The 11,408-nt window shown below is 42.8% G+C and overlaps 1 protein-coding gene across 1 annotated transcript; it reads right to left on the reverse strand.

Annotated features, from left to right (window-relative positions):
- Positions 1–6,842: 6,842 nt before the first annotated feature.
- Positions 6,843–9,724, reverse strand: LOC107189173. Its single transcript, XM_015577649.1, is given in 5 exon segments — positions 6,843–6,925; positions 7,628–7,834; positions 7,837–7,878; positions 8,701–8,968; positions 9,557–9,724. Coding segments are annotated over 5 exon segments (768 nt in total).
- Positions 9,725–11,408: the final 1,684 nt, after the last annotated feature.

Consider the following 11,408-nt stretch of genomic DNA (forward strand, 5'->3'; position numbering starts at 1 on the left):
AACGACAACCAACGACGGGCCCGATTTCACCGGTTGGAATTTCGGCTGATCCACCTGAAAACGTTCCATTTTTTTTTTCCTTCTGACGTTCCAGGGGATCTCATCGATGACAATGGACAAGAGTGAGGGGTGACTGAAAATGGAAACTGAACTTACAAGATCAGCGAGTGTCTCCATGTAATGAGACATTAGTTCTTGGTGACTGATTTAGAAAGGACGACAGCGAAGGTGTTCGTGGCGCGCTGTTGACATTGAGACTAGGGATGTTCGATTCCTCTTCGATTGTTTAAAAAATCGATTTATTTAATCGATTCTCTGCTATTTGATTTTTGCGAGAATCGATTTTTTACTCTCAAAATCGAGAACTGATTGTGTAGTAAGTTTTCCAAAATTTTTTCACAAATTTTTTAATTGTACACCATATTTATGGTCAATTGTCGTTTTAGCTTCAAGATCGCTGGTGTTCATACGCAAGGCAATAGGAAATAAATACTTTTAGTATGAGATACTTGAGTATGAGTTTTGAGAATCGATTGTTTGAACAGAATCGAACATCCCTACTTGAGACCATTCGTGTCGTCACTGGGGATGGATAAGAGTCCAGATCGAAACAGAAAACTTTAGGCAATTCTTTCGTCTGGTAGATTCTTTAAGGTAAGGACTTTGGATTTATCGGGGAATGGATAGCGGAGTAGAAAGTGTAGGTTAATGTCGGCACTAATTTCCGTACAATAAAACCGTGAACGTGACGGTAATGTTAACACTGCTCCCGGTGACTTCGACGCGTGTCGAAGCGATATATCGCCGCGTACGAACCACAACGAGCGATCCAAACAAGAAAGAATATGATAATATTGAAATAATTCCTAACAAAATTTTTTAAAGATCGTTTTTCCTATACGATGTGTCACCATGACAAATTAATAAATCATGTTCCCTTTACGTCTTGAATTAGAATTGATTCTAACAGAGGTCATTATAACTAAAGTATGTTAGACCTGGAGTTATGGTTCTGACGAAATCTCGATAAAACTTTATCTCTGTTCTCTTCACGCCTATCGGAGGATAACAAGAAAAAAAAAAATCCAGAATCCATGTTATCTCGACAGCCTTTTTCAGTGAACGTCTCTAAGTGGGTTGCTAATCCGGTTTCGTCTTCATTTTTCATCGGCGTCGAAAAGATCGCGCGGATAAGCGAACACATCGAGAATCAGCGTTTTTTTTCCAATGTTCCCTGACATATCCCAGGTGGATCCAACGCGAAATCGCGTCGCTAACGGTGAAAAATATTGGATGGAAAGGGCGGGTTCTCGTATGAAATCGCAAACAAAACTCGTCACGAATCCGAGGAGCGTCGCACAGTTTTACGAGCCGATTTCTCTGCAGCCTCGTCCCGAATTCAGTGGTGATCCCCCCACTTCTTCCGATTCCACGAAATCACAGGCTGCTATCGTTGTGTTTCACGTGAACCGAGGAAAACTCGAACAACATCGCGGTTTGAATTTTAATTTGGGATTCAGTGAACCCGGTGAGACTCGAGCATCGACCCACGTTTACGTGCCTGTACGGTCTGCGCAAGTACTTTCTTTATCTACTGCACAACCTACTTGGAATGTTTGTCGGACCCATAGAAGCTATTTACCCCTTGAGACGGTCCTTATTTGATGAGTAGACTGCGGATCTTTATGCAAAATAACATTTTGTTCAGTAATTTACAAAGGCAGAATTAAATTTGTACTTTTATTTTTACTTTTATTTTACTTTCTTTTAAATTCAGTAGGAAGGGTCGAAAAGACTCGACAGATATCGATATCCCCATTAGCAATCAGACGACTCTTTAAAAAATATAATAACAAAGACAATCAAAATATAAACGAACAGGACATTGTTTGTCGAGGTTCGCCAGTCTATAAGTTAATTTACACATTTACACTTCGATTTATATACAATTCATTCATCAAAAAACTAGCTGTACTTTGTTCACCTTGGATGTTCACCACGGATGAAATGCAGATGAAAACAATCTATATAATTTTCAGTGAGGATGAATCATCCTTGTTGCACATCCAAAGTGTAAAGTCTAGGTTCTTGTGATTCACAGGCGGAACGAAAGGTTCCGACGACGGTCAGATCGTTGTTATCGTTCAATGTCAATGCCGCGGCTACGCGGAGGAATACTAAAAATGTATTTCGTTCGGAAAGAAGGTCACACCGTGAACGCTGCCCTCCTTCCTTTTTAAAAGAATTCCTCGCGTGTTACGCACCGAGCGTTCGAAGATCGTCGAGAACGACTCGAGATCGGCCCGGACCGACCGGATATTATCAGATGATCGCTGGAAGAAGATCAACAAAAAATCTTGATATTGACACGATTTTCCCTTGCACTGATTACACATCTGGAACGATTATCTCTTCTACTACGGAAAGTCGAAATGGAATTGATCGGCAATTCTGCTCCAATTCCGCGTTAATAACTCCCCAATAAACGGATAAATTTATATTGACAGTGATTATGTTGATCGTTATGTGATTAGTTGAGAAATATTTGTGCGCTATCTGTTCATTTATTGCTAATTCACAGGTACACGTCGGCTTCATTCGGGTCAAGATACCGACTCCGACGTGTTTTCGGTTATTTCGCTGTTTCATTAATCAGCCTGACTCTTAGAACGCTTAGATCCTCGTCTTAAGAGCATTCCCGAGGTACAAGATCGTTTGTATATTCTTGGAAAGATGCGTGTAGGTTCGATAGATTTCCGAATCGCTAATGAAACGACCACAAGGTACAAGCTGGACGTTTCCGATGGTAAACCTCGATGCATAATTATCACGTTTCACGGTGAAATATGTTTGTTTGTCCCACTACGCCACTTAGATTTCGAATTTTCGAGACGACCGAGGGATCGGTTCTTGTATCTTAAACTAATTTATGAACACGTGCAAAGCACGTATGAATTGCAAAAATACTCGAACGAATCTAAACAATATTTTTACAAAAGGATGTCTGATGGTTACGTCAGAGGGAACCGCTGAGAGAATTGTTTATATTCTTCGAGGCGAAAAAATCATGCATCATTCACGAGGCCACGGTGGAATTGACCTAGACGGTCACAATGGAGGAAGTGTTTCAGAAATAGTAGGCGACCAGAAGCCGAAAAACGAACCGGTTTTAGAAAGTGCTTCGCAATTCCTCCCCACTCGATGTAATCCGGGCAGCTTCGTCATCGTCTTCTGTGAATGAAAAGTCATCTGCCTACGACGTTTCTCTAGTTTCAATTTTAAATCAGGGAAATGACGATTGATCCCAAGCCCTGGGAAATATATTTTATAACAGCTAATTTTTAATTCCACAATTAGACAGTGGAATACCCTAATATTCGAAGGTTCTACTATCCTCAGCACTGAAGTCTCAGGACAGAAAGACTCTCTGTCGTCTCCAGTGGCTTTTGTACTTTTCCTTATCATATCTAATTAAAGCTTTGACTTAGCCAGTTAGGCTACTATCTTCACCCAGGACCTAGGACATCGATGATTCAAGGCTGTTTGCCAAAATCAGTGATACACTTTGACCTAAAAGATAGGACGTTGGTTATACAAGGCCCTTTGTCAAAACTAGTCTGACCCTTTGACCTGGGACCTAGGACATCTCTGTGATTCAAGGCTGTTTGTCAAAATCGGTGACACACTTTGACCTAGAACATAGGACGTTGGTTATACAAGGCCCTTTATCACAACTAGTCTGACCCTTTGACCTGGGACATCTCTGTGATCCAAGGCTGTTCGTCAAAACCAATATGCAAGTTTGGCCCAAGACATAGACCATCTCTATGATCCAAAACTCTTCCTCAGAAACCAATATCTCACCGTCTACCCAACACGCCCATGTACAATGACACCATCGACCACCTAACCCAGTCGAACCTACCAGCGATCCCTAAAGACCCGACGTACAAAATTTCACTGATCACTACGAAGTGACATTTGCTCCTCTCGAAAGCGATCATCCAAAGTATCTGGTTCCATCGTCGATACCAAACGACAACGTCGACGGTTAGCGAAGGACATTTCGAGTCGTCGTCGTCATCGGTGGTACGCATCGCAGCTGCATTCCGTTATGTTAATACTCGCTTGCAGACGTCTCGGTTCTAACGTAAGAACGTAACGGTCGAGTTATGGCGAGGCGGGTTCAGGGCTGCGTGTCGGTTCGGTCTCTCGGGCATCGGCTGCCGATGCCGGTTGGGGCCTCAACCGTTTCCAGCGGCGATCGGTGGAGGGGGGAAGGTAGGGCCCCTCGATCATCGTTATTAGCTGGACGGATGGTTAGCGGGGCTGCGTTGTCGCGAAACAACGCGATGCAGCTCCGAGTCGACTGGCCGCCGCGCTACATCCGCCTTGGGACTGGTCCCCGATAACGGTCTGTCGATCGATCGTGGCGCGTGGGTCACGCGCGCGCGTGCGTGCGTGCGTGCACGCACCGGGGCGAGGGTCCAAATCTGTCAGTAGGTCACCGGTCCCTCCCACCGAGCCTCGAATGGGCCGACCTTGACCAGTCCCGTGCTGTCCATTGGCGGGATTTTAGGGAGGGGAGGACTCTACGCTTACGAGACTGGTCTACAGAGTTCAGCTGTGTCGAGTACGCGTAATTAAAGGGAATGGGACCGATTAGACGGGGGGACAGTGATCTTTGCTCTACAGTAAATCATCCATGAGTGTTCGAAAGCTCCTCGGGAATGAACATTAAATATTTCATAAGCAAACGTCCATATGGGGCTGAAACAAATATCATTGGCTTCGGAATTCCAAGCTGTGCTAACTGTGCTTCGTCGATGATTACTATCTTATGAACCGATTACTATGTTACGATGATTTACTGTATTATGAACCGAGGAAGAGTTTGAGAATTTGATTGTGGTGTGATTTGAGATATTCGGTTTCCAATGTGATCAAGTCCACGAAAATTATCGAAGAAATTTATTTTAAATACACAAAGTTGAGCGCCAATTAAATACTTCGGTGCTGGAATTTTAAAAAAATTCAAAAAGTGGGGTCAGTTACTTTGGCGTCTGAACGGTACGTTTACAGGTGATGCAAGTTGCGATGATTGTAAGTGGTAATTAGTAGAGGTCGTGAATGATGTACGGAGGTGTGCGTTCGTCGGAGTCAGTGGCCGGTGTAGTAGTTCTCGTGACAGTAATTAATAGTGTACCCGCGAATTCTTCATTGAAGAACCTCTGTAATACAGGGAATACGTTTTTCCAGGAATTACAGTTTTAAATGCTGAGGAAGCGGTCTGTTATTTGTTATATAACAGTCTCTTAATGTGGGAGATTTATGGTTTAATTGGTACCTTAATGCAGGGAAACTTGCACTTTAATATTAACGGTAATTAAACAATATGAAGCTGAGAAAGGCGAAAGTAAATGTTCTTGGGTAGACCTTCAACAGTTACTCTTGGGAATTAAATACTTCAAGGGCCACCCTTGAGCATTGGGTGTCTTAGATCCAGATTATTAAACCAAGACTGAATCTTGAATAATCCCTAATAGTCACTATTATTTAATTCCATTAAATATTAAAAATCCAGAATGACGACCTAAAATACTGCTTATTTCCACTATACAGGGCGTCCCAGCTAACGTGAACACCTTAAAGATTTTCAGAAATATTATTTTAACAAATGCTTAAAATAATATCCGCCAACCTCGACATATTTTTGCACAAATCCCTGTCTCATAGTTGCTTTATTATTTAAATCTACTTCCTCACTAATGACTGAATTGGTCTTGATGTCAACTATTACGTTGTTTTTACTACTTTTTTCTGTATGACAGTATTTGTCCCTTCCAAGCAAATAACACTGTCCCCTCGCACTTCTTTTATATCTTCTAAAACAAGTGAGATATCAAAGCTGCTCACGTTAGGTAGGACACCCTGTATATCATTCGAGTAAAATTCTATCCTACCGCTTGATAATTGCTTCGTAACCCAGTATCCTCCACTAATATTTATCTATCCACGTCCTAAATAATTCCAAGACCATTCTCGTTCTCTCACGTTCACTTTATTTGCACCAAAATACACCACAATCTCCGTTACCAGTATAGTACAGATCTATATTCGCGAGCAGGTCCGCATGCTTCAACGATCGACCATTACGATCCAGGAAATCGTCCGGCCCCGACATCACGCGAGGCGTCCTCGCCCGACAAAATTTCTTCGTATCCTCGACCAGACATACGGTACCCAACTCAATTCACAGGCAAGATTAATGTCGACGGTTCGCGTGCGCCTTCGGGCTCGTTTGCGAGCGCAAAAATCGACGAATAAAATCGGGACGGAAGCGTTCCGTAACATTGTCCACGATCGGTTGTTCCCTAACGGTTAGCCATGGGACCGAGAGCATATTACAGAGACCCAAGTGGAATAATACATAAAAAAGACGAAATAGAAGACACCGTGTTTCCCAGAACCCAATCGAGCGCCTCGTTGGTGCTCGAGGATCTACCTGTTGACGCTCTAGGCTAACGAAACGCATCTTGAACGTCGTTCCAAGGTCCACTAACGTGAAAGTTATTTCAACAAGGATCATTTTTCAACGACCAGTAGACGCTAATCGTCGCTAAACGAAGTTTCTACGCGCTGAATAATTATCGCGGTTGGGATTGTCTCGAAGCAACGAAAGGGGATCAGCGAATATCCGCTAAATAAGGATTATTGGCGCGTTACAGAATGCGTTCGAAAGTCACCGGAAGAAGGGGAATGTGTATGTACAATTGTCGTTGGTTTGCTCGAGCAAAGAACGAGACGACTCGGAGAACGCATCCGTCTAGCGTTCATCAGCTTCATCCGTAGGGGTTGCGGTAACCATGATGGCCATAGTACGCTAGATCGTTCCTGTGAGCCCAGGCCTCTTCCTGTCCATAACCTACAACATGGAAAATAAATTCGTTATCATAGGATCATCATCCATAGTGTGATCTACAATGGTCGTCGTCGATCGAAAGGTACGAGGACAGATAGTCGCTACCCAACAGAGTCCACCGAACAGAGATGGGCAAATTCATTATCTAAATAAAAAGTTTCGAATAAAAGATGAAAAAAATATTTCGTCATTTTTACTTGATTGAACGTGGTAATTCGAATTTTTATCATAAAATAATATTTCTTCTTGAATTAGTAGACACTTTGCAAACAATTATTCAATCTCATAAACTGTTTAAAGGTCAGGATGACGATCTTAGATACTGCTGCTTCTCAGTATGTATTATTCGAATAAAATTGTCCCCATCTCAGCCACCGGATTAGCTACCCGGTCATGCTCCAACGGCAACTAAACTTTATCCATCGACCTGGCGTAGTAATCACTGAAATCGTCCAGGTAGTGCCTCAAATATTATCGAATTCCGTCATTCGTGCAGCCGGTAATTCCGCGACGAGGAATGATCGAGTGTTACGTAACTGTAGTTAATGGTCGTAGTAGGTATAGCTCCGAATACTTTGTAACGTGCAATCGTTTATTCGGATCGATTGTTCGCGGTCACTTCAGCTTCCACGGGAGAGACGACTGTGATCGTTTCGTAATCGACGGAACAACCGTGTAACACGATTTTCCGATTCCTTTTGTTACCTGTCGGATAGTCGGCCGGCGCCTCAGCAGCCGTAGCCCACGTGTGATACGGGTAGGACTGCTGATGAGGCTGAGGGACCTTGCAGATCTTCAGATGCGCCAGTATAGAGGGCGCCAACAACGAAGCAAGTAGCAACAATTTCTTGATGAAATGCACGCCCAAGAATATCGGCAGCAGCAGCAGCTTCAGTTTCAATAGATTCAGCAGGGTACGATCATGGATTTCTTCTTCTTGAAGAGCCGCCCGTTATCTGTGCGGTACAGGTGTCAGTGATTCTGATAGGAGGTCGACGGCAAGTGGTGTTTCATTCGGTTAGTTGGGCAAATAAATGTCTGGTGACACGTTAACACTTGAACTACCAACGATAAACGCATATCTTTTTCGATCTATCGATAAATATAGCAAACTTTTGAAAATATACTAATTTATAAATTAACTAATTTCTTTAATGTCATGTCGTAATTAAAGTTACAGAAGATCTGAGAAAATGTATTGTTATAACATTTTAATCGTCGTTGTAAGAATGTATTGACCAGTCATTTTGACTGGCTTGGTAGTTCTAGTGTTAAGAGTGATATTTTGTTCTATTATAATATTACGTTGAACGAAAAGTTCGACACATTTAAGCCATTGATCTCTTGCATTGTCATTTGCGATCTAAAATCACTTGTTACTTATTGGTTGTAACAAGAACGTTTTAATTATGTTGCATTTGAAGGGACTCGTTAGATATCAAAGTAACCTTGAGGTTTTTCAAGGTTAATGAATTTTTTGTTACTGCTGTAATAAGGTCTAGGAGAAAAAACATCATTAACCTTGAAAAAAACTCAAGGTCTACAATACCTTTGAGCTGTTAAATAAAAGGGAAAATATACAAAATTGTTTTGTATATGCGGAATTTCTGTTCATTAATTTTTCGGAAATTACTAAGGAAACAACATACAATAAGATGTATATGTTGAATTTTTAGTAAACAATAATTCTGCACATAGAAAAAATTTTTTTAATTTTCCCTCTTCTTTTACACCTGAAAGGTATATAATCCCTTACGACTTCTCGAGGGCTGCATTACCTGCCGGCTGTTTTCTGCTCTGCCATTCCGCTAATTCATCCTCGTCCATGACCATGGGCATGGTACCGAAGCCCCTCCCAGTCACGGAGTTGTCGATCGTGTAAACAATCGCTCGTTTCGTTAGCAAGTCCTCGACCGCGTCCCTGACGAAGTTCAAGGCCGCGACTGCGTCGCTCTTAAACACACGGGACTGAGGCAATTTCGGTAGTATCGTGTGACCAGTCATGGACGGTATCCTCACTAGACGGAACGGGCCGTAAGTGAACTCCTGAAGTGAAACGAGAAAACGCGATTTTAGGAGAGACGATCATCCTCTTGTGTGATTGTGGAACGTGAAAATTAATATTCCTGATCTCTCTTGACTTGGCAGACCATCTTCGAGCGAACATTCGACATTTTGACCGTGAGTGTTTAATAATCCGACAGTTCGTGCGATTTAAACGACACTTGGATATCGATTTTAATTTGTTTAACTCTTTAGGGTTAGGTGGATTAAAAACTGTACCACCTTTTGCTTAGCTTTTGTAATATATTTTAATTTTTATATCAATTTTTTTATGTTAAAGAAATTCTGTGCAACTAAGGTTTTTATTTTTTTTTTTTTAATTGTGTGCCTCGAAGAGTTAAACGGAAACCATAAGAAGTATGCTAGGTCCCTCGATATAGTAAATCGTGATGCTTATAACAGTTTCAATTGATCCATCTGGACAATAAGAGATCGTTGCCAAAGTGTTAAAAATATCTATGAAAATCTTCGATAAGTTGCATCCCAAACTGTCAATATGTCTACGCCAGATACAAATTCTTTCTACAAAGATGTAATACCTCGACGTATAAGAAAACAAAGGGACCGTACCTTCTCCCTAACGACGTCGTGCAACCACCTAACGATCCTGTATTTGCCGCAGCTCGGGAAATCCTTCTTTAGGCCACAATCGACGCGGCATCGCTCGACGAACGTGCTCGTAGCGTTGTCGAACGGCGCGGCGAGGCTCGGACACAGTAAACAGAAGAGCACGAACATTACGAAACCGACACGCGTCGGGATCGACCGACGAAGTCCATGGCCGCGCGTTACTCCACCCCGTTCGCAGCACATGATCGATTCGATGACACGGGTACGAACGATCTAGAGCACTAACGATCCGCGCGGAAATTCCACGAACCCGTTTCCATGGCCTCGAAACAGCAAAATCCCGCGGAAATCGTTGAATCGGATGGAGGCAGCGGCACACGCGTGATCCCGATCGCGCGGGCCTAGGCGTGATCTCGAAGATTGGTTACTACAAGCTCACTGGCAGTGGTTAGAAGGTGTCTTGACCATTTATACGTCGTGCAATTAGGTCGGTGGGGGTACCGGTCCACGGCTTAGATAATGCTGCACAGAGACTGGAGGTTTGACGCGCGTTGCAGCATCTTGATATAGCTGCCCGGAGCAGCATAAACGGCTAGCGGGGCACCGATGTCGAACCGGAGGAACTCGGAGAATTCGACGAACCGAAGGAACTCGAACAATTCGAGGAACTGCAGGACGTTGAATAATTCAACAACTCGAACCTTTGTGACGAACCAGAAGATCTTGAATAATTCGATGGAACGTAGGGATACAGATAATTCGACGAACAGGGAGAACTCGAATAATTCGACGAACCGAAGGAACTCGAACAATTCGAGGAACTGCAGGTCGTTGAATAATTCGGCAACTCGAACCCTTATGACGAGCCAGAAGATCTTGAATAATTCGATGAAACATAGGAACACAGATAATTCAACGAACAGGGAGAACTCGAATAGTTCGACGAACTGGAGGACGTCGAATTATTCGATGGACTTGAAAAACTCAAGCAGTTTGACAAACAGGAGGAACTCTTATAATTCAATGCGTCAGAAGAATTTGGACAATTCGACGAACAGGAGAACTGGAAGGATGTCGAATAATTCAATGAATCAGAGGAAGTCAGATAATTCGACGAACCGAAGGAACTCGAATACGTAATTCAACGAACTGAAAGATATGGAATAATTCAATGGGTCAGTGGAACTGGGATAATTCGACGAACCGAACTATCTTGAATAATTCAGAAAACAGGAGGAACTCGAATAATTCGACGACTCGAAAGAACTCGAATAATTCAACGGCCCAGAGGAAGTTGGATAAATCGACGAACCGGAAGATCTCGAGGAATTCAATAAATCAGAGAAATCAGGGGCCGTTGTGGATGTCCCATGTGTTCTCCCTCGAAACCTGGTAAGCTATTTAGGGAGAAACGAGCTCGAGGAAAAACGATTAACGGTACACGTCTTATAATCGCTCTGATGACTCGATCAGAGAACAATCAAGGATTTAACAGGGACGACAGAACCGCAGCGATTACGATCGCAAATGCGTGTGTCCTCCTTCTCGTGATGTAACATCCCATTACGGTGTGTCCCGAAAAGTCGAATGTCACAAGTGTCGCTTCTATGTTATTCACGGTAAACTGCTGTCGACTGTTCCACGCAATTATAAAGAGATACTTCCTGAGTGTAATAGTAGTAATAGACTGCTATTGTGGGTAATCGCGTGGATTTATCTGGAACAGGTGGCTGGACGGTTTTCAGGTGGGAATGACGGGGCATTTAGAGTAGTCCTGCGCAGAAGTAGACTTTGATCATTTTCAGAATACTTACAAAATTACAGTTTTGCATTAAAAATTCTTACTAATTGT

Source organism: Dufourea novaeangliae, unplaced genomic scaffold (genome assembly GCF_001272555.1).
Source record: "Dufourea novaeangliae isolate 0120121106 unplaced genomic scaffold, ASM127255v1 scaffold146, whole genome shotgun sequence".
NCBI classification, from domain to species: Eukaryota; Metazoa; Arthropoda; class Insecta; order Hymenoptera; family Halictidae; genus Dufourea; species Dufourea novaeangliae.